This window comes from Idiotropiscis lumnitzeri, chromosome 11 (genome assembly GCF_059441095.1).
Source record: "Idiotropiscis lumnitzeri isolate Australia: NSW breed Sydney's pygmy pipehorse chromosome 11, RoL_Ilum_1.0, whole genome shotgun sequence".
Taxonomy (NCBI): Eukaryota; Metazoa; Chordata; class Actinopteri; order Syngnathiformes; family Syngnathidae; genus Idiotropiscis; species Idiotropiscis lumnitzeri.
The window spans coordinates 13038638-13056941 of record NC_142401.1 but is presented as its reverse complement, the minus strand read 5'-3'; the positions used below and the strand labels follow the sequence as shown (position 1 = coordinate 13056941).

Here is an 18304-nt window from a genome sequence, read left to right as displayed (position 1 = left end):
TTTGCCCTCTTGGGAGTCATCCATTTGTTCGCTCTCACCATTTTCGGGCATATGATCACACCCTGTCACCCCGAGCACCACACACCCTGTAGTTCTTGATTTTTCTTTAGCCATACTCATTGTGCCCTTTCTTGTTTGAAACCTCCCACCTATCACCAGTGCTTTAATTTATGTGACGATTCCTATGTGTGCCTTCTTGCTGCACAATGAAGGCCATCACCGCGCAAGGCTCGAGGCAGGAGACCCGAAGGCCCCGCAGTAGCAAGAGCGGCCCCAGCTGTGTTTTCATCTGCTCGGCTAATTTCCAGCCACGCAAGTGAAGTCCCAGTAATTACCCAGGCCAAGCCACTGGCACATGTGGGCTAGTTAATGAGTTACAAATCGCACTACTGGCTATTTCCTCAGCTGGTCTCATGCATATTTATTTATTCCCCTAAAGATTCGGCATTATTATTTTATCTGTAGTATTTTAATTAGGTATTCTCATAATTATTCTATTGATTAATCTGGTAATCAAAATGACTTTTGCCCAATTAAAGAGTTGGAATGAATATGAAAAAGTTCTCTGCAAATTTGAATATGCTTTCTGCTGGGGTTTTTTTTCTTTCTTTTATGCAGTGCACAGGTTATATATTCACCTATTGGGTATGTTTAATAGAATTTGGGAGCTCAAACGGAACAACCTTTTTTTAATTAAAAAACAAAACGAGTAAACAAAATTCAAATAAAGGAGTGTGAGGTAGACAGCCGAAACCAAAGGGAACTTGGACTCAACTGTGAAAAACGTGTTCAAGGGAAAGCTGCGTCTGCTTCCCAATGTGGAGTTTAAAGTTCCACAATGTAATGATTATATTGAATGGACTGGGATGGATCGACAAACCGAACCACCAATAAGTTCATACGGGATGTGGTCACTTATGTTTGTGTAGCACCTTATTAATCGATTAAAATAATTGCTTTCATGCATTCCTACGTTACCTGAGTGAGACGACGAAGCGAAATTGGCTTCCCTATTGAAAGTCTCGTTTCCGTGACTGCGCGTAAACTGGTCAGAGATTTTTCCCGCAGAAGACTTTTATGAAAGTGCATGAAGAGACGGCCGGGCTGACCATCCCAGCGGTTGTTATGACAACTCTCACAGTTCAGACAATGTCAGCTCCCCCGGGGGGAGTGCCCATGATGAAAGATGAAATCAAACCATTCGCGTTGTTTACGCTTTCCGTTTGCGCCCATCCTTGCTCGTTAGCTGTCCGTGCCGTTTAACGCCAAAAACGCGCAATTCCGTTAATTCATACATGATCGTTTTAGAGAGAACGATGTAATCAGCCCAACGTCTGTGGGAGTATTTGTCTGATGTTTGCTCCTCCTCACTTGTCAACGATAAGGTCACGAGCGCAGAACTCCAATGGGCTTAATTGCAGCACACATCTGGACGCCTTTGAGGCTTGAGCTGTTTGTTGAAAGCTCACAGATGTTTGAGGCCGGAACAAATCCCGGACGGTGCCGGCACCTCAGCGTGTCCGCGTTGATGCCTCGTTCCATCTTTTTCTTTTTTTCTTTTTTTTTCCTCCCCCAACTGTCATCCTTTCAGAAAAGCCACGTTCATCTCGGTTTGTATTCCCTCAAAGCGAGCTGTTGGGAGACAAGGTGCGGAGGACGGGCGGACCTCGCTGGTTCGTTAGCCGCAACACATCTGCGCCCGCTAAGAGATTGATTGGAATTTAGAGGCTGTGACGCAAGGCAGAAAGGCGCCCTCCTCACCCTCACTATTTGTTAGCACACCCTCCCCTCACCATTCCATCGCTCTATCTCTCCCTTTTCTTACCTTTGTCATTCAAGCCAACCTTTTTGTTTTGGCTGTCTGTCCATCGTAAAGAATGACTAGCATCTGCACGCTTCTCTGCAAGTACAGGTAGGATCACACCTGGGACACCTTTTTATTGGCAATGGCGCTGAGATTGGCTCGCTGTTTGTTCAGTCATTAGTCAACACCGTTTGTGTTAGTCGGAGCGACTCCACACTGGCCGAGAGGGGACTTCTAGGACTCTATTTTGTCTTTGTGTCTTTTAAGAGCTGCCATAAATTATAATTGTTTTCCCCGGCACCATCCATTCATTTCTATCCATGGTGCGGGACATTTTGAATGCATGCGCAATTCATTGTAGGAGATTAATTTGGTGACGCTCCGAATATAATTAACACATGTATCATTTTTTACGAGATGCTTTGGAAAATTGAATGTATGTTACCAAAATGGATGAGCTTGCAGACTCTAATGTGAAATAAGTTTTTCACAGCATGGCTCTTTTCAACTCATGCACTTTGTTCTCCAATGCGCTCCCTATTATTTTAGTTTCAAAGCATCACGGATGCTTTGAATGCAGCACATTTTGTCCCTGAGGAGGGGGTGTTTGAGATGACAGTTGCTAGCTGTTTACATGTTTACCTGTAGTCTGTTTGGCAAAATTGTCATGTCATGTCCGACGTGGTGCATTTGTGCGTCATTCAAGACCGTATTTTGATGCTCGTGTTTTTGATGGCATCTCACTCCATTTCTCTTTTGTCTCGGCAGGAGATTTTTCCAGACAGCTCACTTCTATGTTGAGGAGAGCAGCTCTCCACGGGTGGTGGCCAATGAGAGCATCCCCTTCATCCCAATACCAGGTAAACAGCCTGGTTCTCTGCATCAACAAAAATACAATTTGAACATCACCAACCTTCTTGTTTTCTTACTTCATGACAGTTTTTTTTTGTTAATATATTCTGATGAGTTGGCATGTTTAAATTGCATTATTTAGGAGGGAAACTAATTCAAAATATGGCTGCTAATTCAGGAGGTATTCTCAAATCACCATAAACATTTCTCAAATGGCTTTCTCTCTGTTACCTTGATGTGCATATTTGCACAATTTAAGTTCATTTACATGTGAAATGACTCTGGGAGTCTCTTTGCAGCTGAGCACTGGGGCTGGCTTCTTTTTTTTTTTTCTTTTCTTCCCCCCTCTCGCTTTTAATGTTCCCGGCAGCCGAGCTCCGGCTGGCTGCTAGTTGATATCAGGCTTAAGTTTCTCTGTCACAAAGCTCTGTGACATTTGAAGACGCCGATATCGAAGTCACAAAGCGCAGCTGATGTCGCCATCGACTCCGCATTAAAATTCCACTTTCATTGCTTGTCGCCTCCTTTCTTCCTTTTATTTGCATTGTAATGTTCCCACAGCATATATTGTCAGAATAACTGAACTGCCGGTGGAATTGAGTCAACTAAATTCAAGGAAAGGGAAACTCGCAGAGCTGTGACCTGAATGGGCCCGTAAAATGTATAAGTAATAGAAATATATTTCAATGTTTACAATATGTTAAGAAACAGATGATGAAGCGCTTATATGCTTTCACGACCTAACGAGCATTAATTTATTCAAAGTTCTGGTGTTATTTAACACTTTCCTGCTGTAGGCTGAATGACAGTTTGATAAATGGATACGTTAGCAAGGAAGAATCCCCTTTTACTATGTGACCAGGTTGGCCCCTTTCGGTCCCAGGTGCAATGATGTGTTCGTTTAAACATTAGCCAGCATCAAAAGCCCTGACAGCTGGGGCCTGGGCTCTATTGTTCCCGTGTGGCTGCTCCACCAACCTTATCAAAGATCCCTCGTGTGTGACCTCCAGATGATAGGACTCCTCCGAGGCAGATGCTCCCACCATAAATGCTCAAAATAACCGAGATTTGTGACACCAGTTATAGCAGTTCTTCAGTTTTAGTTTTTTTTTTAACTCTTGGTTGTTTTCAATCATCATTATATTTAAAGAAAACCTTAAAGACCTTTTTTTCCAAATGCATTATATATGTTTGAGGATAATTGGTGAAAAAATGCGCAATGTCTGAGAACTATGTGGTACAGATTTGCAGAGACACAGCATTAAAGTCGATATCACCATTTCAGCTGTCGGGATTTTTGAGGTGTGGCTAAAATAAAGCCCAGTGACGCACTTTCTGGGATGAGTCGGCCTTCCCCCAGTATATAAATACTTCAACGCCTTTTCACAACAGTTCATCTGCTGCACAGTTTAGAGTTGGTTCATTTTTGCTGCAAGGCTCATTTGAATCTCTATGGGATGCAATGCAAGCCTCCAACTCCGCCCACAGCATCTGAAATCTTAGAGAGCGTTTTGATTTTGCATTTTGAAGGCTGATCTCGTTTTTTTTATTCAATGCAATTTGCCAGACTTGTTAACGACAACTCTTTTTGATGGTGTGTCAGATTTCCAGAACATTTTTATTTTCACTTTACAGGGACTTTAAATGGTGTGGGTTTTTTTTTTTTTGCGAGTTAATTTAACTAATTCGTTTTTCTTACTGTATTTTACGCTCCCTGTAGATGACATGGAGGCCATTCCTGTCAAGCAGTTTGTCAAACACATCATGGAACTCTACAAGAACAATCTTCAAGGCTTTTCTGAGGAGTTTGAGGTAAACTCAGATGCTGATGCTGTACTGTACATTCAGTGGCTGCCCCACTTTAAACACCCCCACCCGACACCCCCCCCCCCCCCCCCCACTCCCACAGCACAATTCTTCCAATGTACAAAATATATTTTAAAACACCCTCTGGCCGCGATCTCGGTACCTCGTCGCTCCGGCCTTATTCATAAAAAAATGTCGTCCCCCAAAACCTGTCCTGTGATGTCAAAGTAAGCCAATACAGGCACGCTTGAACGTGCATTGCTGTCTCATGTTTCTTCAGACACAAACAGTTGGTGGTGGTGCTTTTGACGCGTTCTGAGGCCATTTTCGTCATTTTCCCATTTCGCGAGTCGGTTCATCACACATGTTAGGGCCAATTTGTGGGCCGGGGCCAAAAATGGGTGTCTGGCCGTAGGACTGCCCAGCTTGGACAACAAACATAAGGGAACCTTATTCCAAAGATTGTGACTTTGTTACCCCTCTTAGTTTTCTTTTCTTTCTGATCATTAAATCTTTCCCTTGTTTCATAAATCACCTCCACACAACATAAGTGATTGCTGACGCAACCTTAACAATCTAACACACATGTGTCAAACTCAAGGCCCGGGGGCCAGATCTGGCCCGCAACCTCATTTTATGTGGCCCGCAAAGGGCAAATCATCTGCATCAACTTCCTGTTTCTAGCATATTTTCTTCACTTTTAACAACACTGAGATATGAGATATTGCCATTTATTTGTTACCAACCCTCCCCTTTTAAAATGAATTGAAAAATTGTTGAACAATTACTTACTAGCTTCTGATTTCAAAACTGCCTTTCCAATCAATTTATATGGGTTTACAGTCATACCGGCCCTCTGAGGGGAAACCACAACTACGATGTGGCCCGTCCACAAAAATGAGTTTGACACCCCTGATCTAACACATGTGTGGCTACCCATTTACAAAATGCTGCTAGGCATGCTGAGCCTCCCTGCATTTTTGTAAACGGTGTTACTTACATGTTTTTCGTTAATGTAGTTCTTGATCAATTTCCGCGTGGTTGTCATAGTTATATGTTAAGGTTAGCATTCTGTTTAGTGGCCACTGTGCTCATTTTTGTCGAGGATGGCGTGGAATGACAGTTACTGACTTACTGGAATCAGTTTGTCGTAAAGAATTGAATTGTGCATGATTCGGTGTCAGCTTTGGGACTCGCATTCTGTAAGACGTGCACGTCCTGGCAAGCTGTGCGCCACCATTCTTCTTTCTTACAGAGAGCAGCTCCACAAGAGGGTGCAAATTCCTCATACAAAGGACAATTATTAAAGGGGAGCTAAAGCCCTCAATTTTTAAAGCAAGACTACCACACATTGTATGTGCCAGCACTAAGAAAACACAAAACTTTGATTAATATTGCATTCGTGGAATAAGAAATCAACAGAATAATTATTCGTTAGGTAGCGCCATGTTGGGCAAAATCCTTTTCAGCTGCAGACCGGGAAGTGACATCGAAGCACGAGTAGCACCTTGCCTACTAATACAGCGTGCCATTCAATTGTGTTGGCTGGGAGATTGTCGAGTACGAAAGAGTTAATCATTCTATCGCGTATACATCACAGATGTGACGATAAAAAAATCCCGCAGCTCTCTGAGGAAGTGCACATCAACTTCTTGATGTGAAAGAGAGCCACAAAAGAAAGCTGTGTGTGACGTTTATGATCATGGTTTATGATATAGCTTTTGTTCATATAATAAAATGAAATATGTAGCTTGTTGTTGCTATAATTTAACTAACTGTATGTTTTTCTTTTGGTGAGCATATGTCACATTCTTCTAAAGTCACGCTCTTGTGGGAGTGAAAAGACTGACATATGGCAACCCTATAAACGAGGGCGATGCGGTTTGAAAATAAATATTTCATGAATTTTAATTAACAGCAGCTTCATGCAGAAGATGCGGCCATTTAAAATATAACACTTTTGACAATTTTTCCGAAAATGAAAGTGAATAACTTCAAGGACATGTAACTTCAGAATGTTCTATGACTGTAAATGCTATTTGATCACATGATCTGTGCCTGTCCGCTGTGTTAAAAATCATGAGTATGGAAACACTCAATAAGCACCGGAACAAAACTTCACATTGACCTCCAACAGTTCATTATGTGAGGTGACAAGAAAACGGTCAAACACAATCATCCAAGAAATGAAATGATTATCTTTTCAATTTTTTTTTTTTCTGAATTTGCTGATGCCGTTTGTTTTCAACAAATTTACCAAAAAGTCTGGGTGGAGCTTTCAATGCAGCTCCGATAAACTGAAACAAGCTTTAATGCATCAGCGCATTCAGCTTGAACCGAACATTGCCATAAACCACCACCATTTTTTTTTCGTTGGAGTGAAACAAGACTATTCAGCATGTTCAACTTCAACTTTGCTCTTTTTGGATAGATATTTGGGAGAAAGACACACAGGCAGACGCCGAGTTAATTAGGGTGAAAGCAGGTTAAGAAACAAGACGAGAGCCTCGCTCCTGAATGTGCTCTTTAATTGGTTCGTTTGGCGTCAGGCTCATACGCTCATTTGTCATGTAAATACAACACGGCGAAGGAGAAGGCGGGAAAGGAGGTTGTTTGAGTTGAAGCATCAATAGCTGTGGCATGAACCAAATCGCTGCTTGATTTATTTATTTTTTTTAAACTTTGCACTTTCTCCCTTAAACGCAGGAAAGATTCAGGGGCTTGCGATGTTTTTTTTTTTTATTATTATTATTTTCTTATCAGTGACTTTATGTTGTGTATGTCTCGAACCTGTGGAGGCGTGATGGCTTTTCGTACTTTGCAGCAGCCAGCAGAGAGCACTATCAATAAAGGCCCAACTAGTTAGCAATTGAAACAGAAAGTACCCTGGAAGTGAGTGAAGTTCACTGCGAGACCATTTTGAGCTGATGTTCGTTGAAAATGAAAGTGAAAGTGAATAGTGTGAGCTTCCTCGAATGGCAAAATGCACACATCAATCCAGATACATTTGGAGCGTTTTGTTTCGCTGCTAGACAGCCTGGATGCTTTCATATAATGACATGCTCATATTTGCCCGTCTCCTGTTTCCTCATGCATTTAAAAATAATTAGCTGGGTATTTCAATCAATAGCAAACGCAAATGTTCCTATTAATGACCAGTTGTAACACCAACATGCATTATTCAATCAATTAAATCATACCATTTAGTTTAATATTAATAGAAAATGATTGAATCCCATTTTTATTTTGTTTTGTTTTTCTCGCTCTCCCTCCCCAGGAGGTCCAACGCTCCACAGCCGACCTGAAAATCACTGCGGAACACTCCAATCATCCTGACAACAAGCACAAAAACAGATACATCAACATTGTGGCTTGTGAGTCTGCTGTGAAATGAGATTAGAGATGATGTCTACTGCGAAGGAATCCTCTTATGTTTTCCTAACCTACTTTTCCTCCCTTTAACAATAATTTGCTCAAATATATCGATGATTTCTTTTTTTCCCCCCCTAAAAGATGACCACAGCCGGGTGAAATTACGAGCACTGGCTGGTAAAGACGCCAAACATTCCGATTACATCAATGCCAATTATGTGGACGTGAGTTCAAACGCTTCATGTTTCGCCGATGTCTTCTCAGAATCGCCTTAGTTATGAATCATTTGACTTGTGTCAGGGATATAACCGGCCCAGAGCGTACATCGCCGCCCAGGGTCCACTGAAGTCCACCTTTGAAGACTTCTGGAGGATGGTGTGGGAGCAGAACACCGGAATCATTGTCATGATTACAAACCTCGTGGAGAAAGGACGGGTAAGCCACCAACTCGCGCGTCGTTAAAACCATCGCACTGCAAAAGCAAAAATCAAACCAACATTTAATACCTCAAGCTTGTTCTTAGTCTTCCAAGATATTTATTTCTATTATTTCTCTATCTATTTGTGTCTGTTTTTTTTTCTATAGTTGATTCAAATTAAAGATTGGAAAGCAGTTTTAAACCTTCCTTGGCATTGGTAGAAATAAATCGGATCAAGGACGGGTAGAAAGACACCCAGAAACGGAACTGCAATGAACCCACATCTATTCGCAGTTCAGCATTCGTGAAATAATCTTTTCAAATATATTTTTAGAGTATCCTCTGTTGTTTTTGTGTTCAGGTCAAATCAATATACTGTATTGTCAGGACTATAAGGCGCACCCGTGTAAGCCGCAGCAAAAAAAATAAAATAAATAAATAATAATAAAAATAAATAAATAAATAAGATATACAAGCCACACACGACTATAAGCCGCAGTTTTCTATGTTAAAAAAAATTGTTGTTTCCTGCATGTACAGAATGATTTTGTACTGTGAATGCACATAAAGGGACATAAACAGATTGTTAAAACAGTGCCTTTTAACACGACAGCAACTTTGCAAATTACAACCGAACAGACCCAAGAGAAAAAAAACACGAGATTTATTTAGCCTATTTTCTGAACGATAGAGCGCCCCTTCCGGTGAAAGAAAAATCCGCAGAAAAGCCGCACCGTTGTATTCGCCGTATGGTTCAAAATCTATGAAAAAAGTAGCAGTTTATATTCCTGCAAAATACGCTTGCTTTGCTTTGGCTCTATGTTGGGGCATCCTAATACCAAGGGTCCTTGTTGAAGTGAAGTTAATTTGGGATCAGGTTTTGTGGTTTTTTTGTGTAATATTTATGAAGACAGCACTCTATTACAGCTGCGGTAAAGTTCAGTTAAAAATCTTAAAAGAAATCCGTACTTGTTGTGAAATTTTTATTACAGGTTATGAGTACAGTAGGCTTATCTTAAAATAAGATGTTGCATGAATACACTAATTTATTAGGCACTATATTAGGCAAGTTCAATGTTTTTGCGTTTTAAGAAAGCATAATTGTTCACTTCTTTCAGATATGTCGGAAATTAGTAAAATATTATTTTCAACTTTTTTTTTTTAAATCAGTTCTTGCAGTGTATGACCTCTTTGTCGCCAATTTATTTATTATAGCCAACATCAAGTATCAATTGCTGTGTTTTACAGAGGAAATGTGACCAGTACTGGCCAACCGAGAACAGCGAACAGTACGGAAACATCGTTGTGACGCTGAAAAGCACCAAAGTGCACGCCTGCTACACCCTTCGCCGTTTTCTCATACGGAACACAAAAGTGAAAAAGGTCAATAAATAAATAAAAGCGTATCGTTAATAATCTGATGGACGATACAATACGCTAAGATGCGTTTGCTTTTTTTAGGGTCAGAAGGGGAACCCAAAGGGGAAGCTAAACGAGCGCATCGTCATCCAGTACCACTACACTCAGTGGCCTGACATGGGCGTGCCAGAGTACACCCTCCCCGTCCTCACCTTCATCAACCGCTCATCAGCGGCCCGCACTGCAGACATGGGCCCGGTCCTGGTGCACTGCAGGTACAATCCATTACTTAAATGAACATTAATTATGACCGTTAGACGCTGGAAATGTGCTGACGGGCCTACCGGCGTGCTCATATTGCTTTGTGCTGGCCTCAGTGCAGGGGTTGGGCGCACAGGAACGTACATTGTCATTGACAGCATGCTGCAACAAATCAAGGACAAAAGCACAGTCAGCATCCTGGACTTTCTTAAACATATTCGCACACAGCGCAACTACCTGGTCCAGACTGAGGTAAGACCCCAGCAAACCTCCAGATGTCAAAGGTCACCCATGGTTTAAAATACTTAAGGAGAGAAAGCTTTCGTACTTACTGAGATCACACTTTGAGCTGAGTCAATTCTTTTTTTTTTTTTTTTTTCTTACGCGAGTGGAGGGATGATTTTCTTATTTTGCATTTTCGCCTGCTTTGTAGAGAAGAATATTAGATTGGATGTTCGTGTTATTTAAAAGTACGCAACTCTGTCAAGTTTGTTTGAGAAGTCGGTTTAAAATAATTATTAGAGCCTTTTTGACACGGCGGCCTCATTTGCTAATAAGTGGCCTAAAGGGTTTTCATAAATTATCCCCCCCACACATTTTCATCCAAAACAGCATACTTAGATGTTGATGCAAGGCAGGATGAAGACTAAAATTGTGACACCACTGTCGAAATGTCAGCCAAAAGCAGACTCATCAGAGTAGGCGTGTATTTCTAATCTTCTGCTGTGCAATTTAGTAAACCCGTGCATACTTTAACCTCAATTTCACCTTTGGTGTAGCATCAAGTTGTGATTTGAGGTGAAGCTGATGTTTTGCTGCCAACCAGTCTGACCTGCGCCACCATCAAGTCAGATCAAATATTCTAGCCTGATGGAGATTTTTCTTTTTTGTGGAACATTTTCTAAAAACTCTTGCGGTATCACTGATTTTCTATGCTCGTCATGTATTTGAACATTTTGCTCAACTCAATTTTCTTTTTCATGTGTTCGCATTGCTGCTGTCCTTTAGGAGCAGTATGTGTTCATTCACGATGCTCTGATGGAGGCCATTTTCAGCAGAGAGACGGAGGTGCCCGCCTGGCAGCTGCACAGCTACGTCAACAGCATCCTCACACCCAACTCGGCCGGCCGCAATCGTCTGGAGAAGCAGTTCAGGGTGAGTTGACAACCTTGCGGTCTTGTCACGCGATGCCTAATGACATCATCGCCATCCTTTTAGAAAGGAGGCGGTCTCTTGATCGGAAGCTTGTTAAAACCGTGTACGGGAACAGCAGTAATCCCATTTTATAGGCGGGAGGGGGGAGTAGAGACCAACCCCTGCCGTGTAAAAATGAATAACTGAGAGTTGATTACAGTGGGTGATACGCTCAAGATATTTTTGTAAAAAAATAATGAAAATAGTTCTTTCCTGACGTCTTCCCTTTAACTGTGGCTAAACTGCGTGGCTTAAAAAAGCTCATCTTGGTTGAAATGCCTCATAGTTTAACATTCATTACTGTATTAGTTTCCTATTAGAGAGGACTGTGGCGCCATCTTGTGGTGTCTTGGGAAAATCAAATATATAATTTTGAATCCAGTAGCTGTTGATATGCTCCAAAATCTGCCAAAAACCACCTGCAAGCAAGCCTAAAATTGCTAACTGAGTCTGTTTTATTTTTCTGCAAATGTAATTTTTAACCATTGTAAAAAAGTGCCAAAGTTCAGACCATTAGAGAGGCAAGTGATGTTTATTTGTATCGCACATTTCATGTACAAGATAATTCAAAGTGCCTTAAAACATTGCAGGAAGAGAAACAGTATCAAGACATTGCAAAAAGCTTACTAAAATAATCCCAAATTATAGATACTAATGATTAAAAGCAAACATCAGTCTCGATCAGTTCAGTAATTGAGTACAAATGGGAAATAAAACAAGAGAATAAATCATAGATTCACGAGAATGCGACAGTAAACCAAAAATTCTTTTCAGCCCTGATTGAAATGAGCAGACAGTTTGAGCAGATTTCAGCGACTGCCTCACTTTGGTTGGCTGTGCTTCTGGGGAACACGCAATTGGTGTGTCGCAGACGACCTCAGGCGTCTGACATGGATGCAACCTTTTCAATTAAAGTTTTTATGGTCGCAACAAATTACAAACAAAAAAAAACAATTACTTTTTTTTCCAAATTCCATTGACTCAGAGGTTAAGCAGCATCCCATAATGGATTGTTTTGACCGAGGCTGCGCTGTGCATACAGGTGTCCTCTATTTTTGTCTGTTGCTGCACTTACTCCTTAGGGAGTGTGTCTATTGTACTAATTAAAAAGGGCCAGTGTGGTTTTCACAGCCAGTGTGCTTGATTGATTTTAACACCATGTGATTGACTTTTTCCCTTCTCTGTCACCAGCTGCTGACTCAATGCAACACTCGCTTTGTGGAGTGTTTCAGTGCTCACAAAGACTGCAACAAGGAGAAGAACCGCAACTCCTCCGTGGTTCCATGTGAGTGTCTCGTCTGTTCTTCCGCTGCTTGTTTGTTCATGAAACCAGTAAAATAATAAATAATAACCGTCTCGCATAAATGCTGCAGCATTTCTTCATCTAGCCGCTCTCGCATCCAGCCTGTACATTATTTAAAGACAATTCTTCATCCAAAATTAGAATCTATTTTCCATAATCCCATAAGTTAATCACTCAATGCATTCATGGCGCCCGGCCAGGGGAAAATGGAGGTTGTTGTTGCTATAGCAACAGTGAAGAATGGTAATGAACGTGTGCGCTATCAGCCAGTGTGATTATAGTGGTCCGGCGTCTGACTCAAGTGTGTGTTTCTGCCTCAACAGCCGAGCGAGCGAGGGTGGGTCTCACCACTCTGCCTGGCATGAAAGGAACCGATTACATTAATGCGTCCTACATAATGGTACTGCCTCACAGCCTCTTCAGCCCCGCCCATGCCATTTGTACATCGGCAGTCCAAAAGCACGCCGCGCTCGTGTGAGCTTTAAAAAGCTGGCTCTTTTTGTCTCCTCAGGGTTACTACAGGAGTAATGAGTTCATCGTGACCCAGCATCCTTTGCCCCACACCACCACTGACTTTTGGCGGATGATTTGGGACCATAATGCACAAATTATTGTCATGTTGCCTGACAACCAGAGCCTGGTAAGCAACCCGGGAACATAACGAACACATCCTCCTCGCTTGTTTTGCAGGGACATTGTAATAAAGTCTAAATGGGAATCTCGTGTCTGTAAAACAATATTAAACAAATAGAATATTGTTCAGGGAGTCGCAGGAGAGGCTAATGATATTTTTATGGGAGGTCTTTTAACTAATCTACCAAAGATAACAGCATTGCTTTCAAAATTAATTTTTAAAATATTTTCCCACTGCATATTTTCTTGCTCTGATAAGACAAGGAAAAGGAAAATGGTAATGAGGACATCAGAAATAGCCATCCATCCATGCCGCAGTCATAATAGACTCAACGAAAATAAAAATATAGTCACATTTTTGGGCAATTTAGACCAGCTGGAGAGGGGAGCTCTCTAATCTCGTTGCACACTTGAGTACAATGACAATAAAGGGATTTATAAAATAAAAAATAGGGCCCGGGGTCCATGTGCGGCCCATTAAACGTTTTAATCCGGCCCGCCAACCTTGAAAAAAATTTAATGATTAAACCTTGTTCATGTTTTATTTTCTAAATACTCTGGTGTGTCAAACAGATATTTTGTTGTAATGCTTTTGTTTATTTTCATTTAAAATTAAATGTAATTTTTTTTTCTCCAATGAGGTGAGGTTCCCAAAAGGTTCCGTCCATCTGCTCTGTCAAATTTTAGAACCCATACTGGCCCACCAATCAAAAAGTTTTCTGTATCTTTTTTTTTCTGCCTTCTGTGCAGGCTGAGGATGAGTTTGTTTACTGGCCGAGTCGCGAAGAGGCCATGAACTGCATTGCCTTCACCGTCACACTCATAAGTAAGGACAGACTGTGCCTCTCCAATGAGGAGCAGATCATCATCCACGACTTCATCCTGGAAGCCACGCAGGTACCCGCATTTTTCATCTGCTTTTAAACGCTCTCTTATGATGCGCCGCTGCCCACCCCGGCGTGCGCGTAACTTCTCCTTCGGTCGCGTGCGCGTCAGGACGACTACGTTCTGGAGGTGAGACACTTCCAGTGCCCCAAGTGGCCCAACCCGGACGCTCCCCTCAGCAGCGCCTTCGAGCTCATCAGGGTCATCAAGGAGGAGGCCATGACGCGAGACGGACCCACAATCGTGCACGATGAGTAAGTTCGTCGACAGTTTGGAATGCGACCGACTGAACTAGAATGTTCACGATAATAATATGCTTACTTGCAGTACTTACATGAATTTTATTTCAATATTTTAATACTCGAGTATAGAAAATGTTAGATACTTAAAGTAATATTTTACAAGATGACTTACTTCGACCAAGGTTACTTTCTTTCCTTGTACTTTAACTTAAGTCTGGCTTCCAGGTACTTCATACAAGCGTGCTTCTTTCGGCACCATTTCAAACATCACCTTCCTCCCAAGTGAATATGTCTCCTGCAGCTGCGTGTGATTGATTGTTCCGCCTCCTCGCAGGTACGGCGCCGTGTCAGCGGGGATGCTTTGCGCTCTCACCACGCTGTCGCAGCAGCTGGAAAACGAAGGCGTCGTCGACATCTATCAGGTGGCCAAGATGATCAACCTCATGAGGCCGGGAGTCTTCACCGATATTGTAAGTGGAGCGTGAAATTGTAATAATACTTTTAATGATCTTAATGAGTTCAACTGACGGTTTAGTGAAGCTAATCAAGTTTTGATGTCATTTGCTACAGTAATCACGCGCACATTTGCAGTTGGCTGATTGTGAATTCACCTCATTTTTTTTTTTTTTTTTTTAAACCTCCTCTCCATAATTTGGTGGGAAAAAAAACTCACCTATTTGTTTTTTCTGCTCTTTCTACAATGCTCCACAATGCCACAAGATGGTGCTAAAAACACATCTAAAAAGGAATCAGTCTCAAGAAAGCAGATTGAAAAGGTGCATCTCCACAGAGATGAATTTGGGGAGTTGCAACGTTTAGCCTGGGTTGTAAGCAGAAGTTAGAAGCGTATTCGCAGCATGTACATACAAACTTCAGTTGGCTTTTTTCCAAATCAATTAATCTGTAGGCCGTTTATTTTAAGATTAAGGTTGTAAAACGAATTTGAACTGATAGCAGCATATTGTTCGGGGTGGTCGTCAATTAGCCTCTATTATGTTGTTTCAACCCTAAAAAGAACACTATAGATTAAAACACTCACAAAATGTATACAGAAGCCTTACTGTGGAGCCAGACTGTTTTTCTTTCTTCACATAACTGGATAATGCACACTGCCAGTCAAAAAATGTGTCATGAAGAAGAAAAACGGTACACCACGAGCAGTAGAGCTCCCACCCAAAATCTCCTAATCGTTAGGAAATACACTCTGAGCACACACTGCTTCATTTTGACCATTGGGAAACTCAGCGTTGTTCAAATGTGTAAGTGCCCCAAAAAAGGAGTGCCACAGCTCAGTGCGTCAGTCAGTACAGATGGAAACAGTTCAAGCACAAGCTGCGATTGCTTTATAACAAAGGTTGAGTTCAGATATGAATGGGAGAGAAGCACGCTCTCTCTCTCCACACACACACGCACACTCTCTGAGTGCTGTTTGGGCGTCAAAGTGAATTTGGGTTGAGGAGAGCAAAAGAGTTCTTGTTGGATAAAACTTCCGCTTCTATCTATGGGAAAAGTTTTTCTTTTTACTTGAAAATGTCTTACCTAAAGTACAATCCTGCATCACATTGTGGCCAAAAGTAGAAGGTAGAAATGTTTTGGCGTAAGATGTAATGCAAGTAAATTATGTTAGGCCAGTAGAGAAAGCCTTTGTGTGTATGTTTATTTTTAATGGCTGCATTTAATTGCTGCTCCTTAATGTCAAGTGCACGTTTTGTCCACCAGAGGGCAATCAAATGTTGATTTGTGCAGTATTAAAATATAATTGACTTCATCCTCCTGTACAACTATTACGCAACACTTTAATACAATTCTATTCAATACAATACTAGACTGCAGTATTTATATGTATATTGTTTGGGCTGTACTTTACTATACTTGAGCGAAAAGTATAAATTCCTAGTTTGTATGGTACTATATGACTTAACTGTATGGTAGTTACTATTAAAGAATCCACTGTGAGTGATCCATATCCAAATTGATCCCGGAGTTCAATTTACCCGCTGGACTCATCAGAACGCATATTAAGAGAGCAATTAATCCATTTTAGGGACCAGAGATGTTTTTAGCTGAGATGCCAGCTGTGAACTGTATAGTTGAGCATTTTTTCTAAGGGATCGGTTTGTATTCATAACACATTTTGCTGTACATTTGCTGAAATATTAGCACCTTTTGTCAGATTGTTTTCAGGGTATTTAGTGAATGTTTGCGTCAAGTCCTGTTTCATGTGTTGTGTGTGCGTTTGCTTGTTGCAGGATCAGTACCAGTACCTTTACAAAGCCATGCTGAGCCTGGCGGCTAGCGGAGAGTGCGGCCCCATGCACACGGACATTAACGGGGTGGCAGTGATGGCGGACCAGTGCGACCCTGCCGAGAGCATGGAGTCGCTCGTTTGAAGAGGCACTTCATTTGTACAAGAACTTCTTCTTCTCCCCCTGAGAGGCCTTTTTTTTGCCAGACTATTGATTAAATAATAAAAAAAAACAACTTAATATTACTTTTTTATACTGACAAACATTTTGGGATATTTATGTTTTTGCCCCCACCGCCCCTTCTTCTTCTTTTATTTTTTTTATTTTTAATAATTTCTTGTCTTCAAATCCTGCTGAGTGTTTGCGTCCCGTTAACGTGAGGAAGGACGGAAGGAAGGAAAAGAAAAAAAAGAAATCAAGCAGCTCTTGTCCACTTTGCACTCAACTATCAGTGTTACTGCCTAACTCCACTCAAGGACGTCGTGCGTTCAACTCGGACCGAGCGCACCGCTGGAATGTCAAAGCGACGCATGAAGACGGGTGACGTGGACCGAGGCAACCCGCTTCCATTGGACATCCCGACGTCCTGTTCTGCATCCTGTTTGTCAGCAAACTCTGAGGCTGCTGGTCACATGACCACTTCCCCATCCTCGTCAATAGGTCATGTAGACAAAACAAAATGGCTTCTTTTGCTCGTCACGGCATCCAATGTGAACATTTCTTGCTTTTTACAGGGATTTATATTGTTATACTGTTTTGTAATATATATCTCTATATATTATATCCTTAATAGCCAATCACTCTTTGCCTATTTGTGGACTGGCTGTTTTAGTGCTGTGGGTTTGGATCATGTTCGCACAGCTTTGCCAAATGTTATTATTGTGAAACATTTCAACAAAGGGACGCTGATCAGCCAAAAACTAACAAAAAAAAAAAAATCTAATAAAAAGTTTCAATTGTCAAAGTGCAGATACATTTCCTCGACTATATGCAGATGAATATACAAAATAAAAGGTTGTTAAGAAATGCATGAGGATTGTGAAGCTGTTGTACTTTTTGCTGGTTTGAGGTCAGCGCTCAAATTAGCCATTTAAGAGATTGTTTTTTTTGTTTGTTTTTTTAAACTACTTCCCTGTGAATTGTGTTTTGTCTCCAGTGGAAATAAAACCTTTTTTTGCCACTTCGGTCAACAGGTAACCTCAACGGTGGCTATATTCTTCTTTCTTTAAAGGACCTCCTCTTCTGTCTCACAACTTTTACCCATTTTTAGACTGATGAAGACATTGAGCACTCTTTATCCATCACCTCGCTCAGCTTTCTTTCTTTTTTTATTTTTTTATTTTCTCATCGATTGAATGTCTTAACGGATGGTTTGTTCGTTCTTAATTTGTGTTGATGGATAATGACTTCACTTTGGCACTTTTTTGTTCTGTTGATCACTATTGTTGGTTCACCTCGTCTACTGTGACTCAGCCTTCTTAAATATATGAAACATTAAATGGTCCACGCTTTAGCTTCTTTCTGGCTTTTTATTCACCAAAAGAGCACTTTTAACAATAGTTTTACTAAGGATGGGCGACTACAGATAACAGTTTACGCTATTTCAAGGTATGAGTTTCTCGTGACGGATGCCGCCGAAATGTAATATGCCTCAGAAAAACAGGTCTTTGTTTATACACATTTGTCATCGTGTTAATTGAAATTTTATGTATCGTAAGCATTTTGCAAACTAATTTATTTCACCAGAGATGTGCTTTTGTTTCATGCATGTTAATTTTCCGGACTTTTCTCTGAAAAAAATATTTTGTTGGGTGGACTCAGAACATTGATAAAACTTAACCATACAACAGTTACTCTGCACTTCATTCATTCTCATTGTGTTTATTTTTATTTCGCTGAATTGGATTCTATTTTGAAGACTGCTGTAAC

General features: G+C 41.1%; 1 protein-coding gene across 1 annotated transcript in view; it reads left to right on the top strand.

The window, feature by feature from the left end:
• ca16b (carbonic anhydrase XVI b) overlaps positions 1-18228 on the top strand; it is a 103820-nt gene extending 85592 nt beyond the window's left edge. Inside the window, exons 14-29 of the mRNA XM_088308704.1 lie at positions 2573-2664; positions 4377-4468; positions 7740-7836; positions 7976-8058; positions 8135-8269; positions 9501-9635; positions 9714-9886; positions 9989-10124; positions 10881-11027; positions 12258-12351; positions 12693-12769; positions 12881-13009; positions 13753-13899; positions 13999-14141; positions 14464-14599; positions 16379-18228. Coding sequence (XP_088164830.1) covers positions 2573-2664; positions 4377-4468; positions 7740-7836; positions 7976-8058; positions 8135-8269; positions 9501-9635; positions 9714-9886; positions 9989-10124; positions 10881-11027; positions 12258-12351; positions 12693-12769; positions 12881-13009; positions 13753-13899; positions 13999-14141; positions 14464-14599; positions 16379-16519 — 1957 coding nt within the window. The 3' untranslated portion in view covers positions 16520-18228. The remainder of the gene's footprint in view (positions 1-2572; positions 2665-4376; positions 4469-7739; positions 7837-7975; positions 8059-8134; positions 8270-9500; positions 9636-9713; positions 9887-9988; positions 10125-10880; positions 11028-12257; positions 12352-12692; positions 12770-12880; positions 13010-13752; positions 13900-13998; positions 14142-14463; positions 14600-16378) is intronic.
• The last annotated feature ends 76 nt before the right edge of the window (positions 18229-18304 follow it).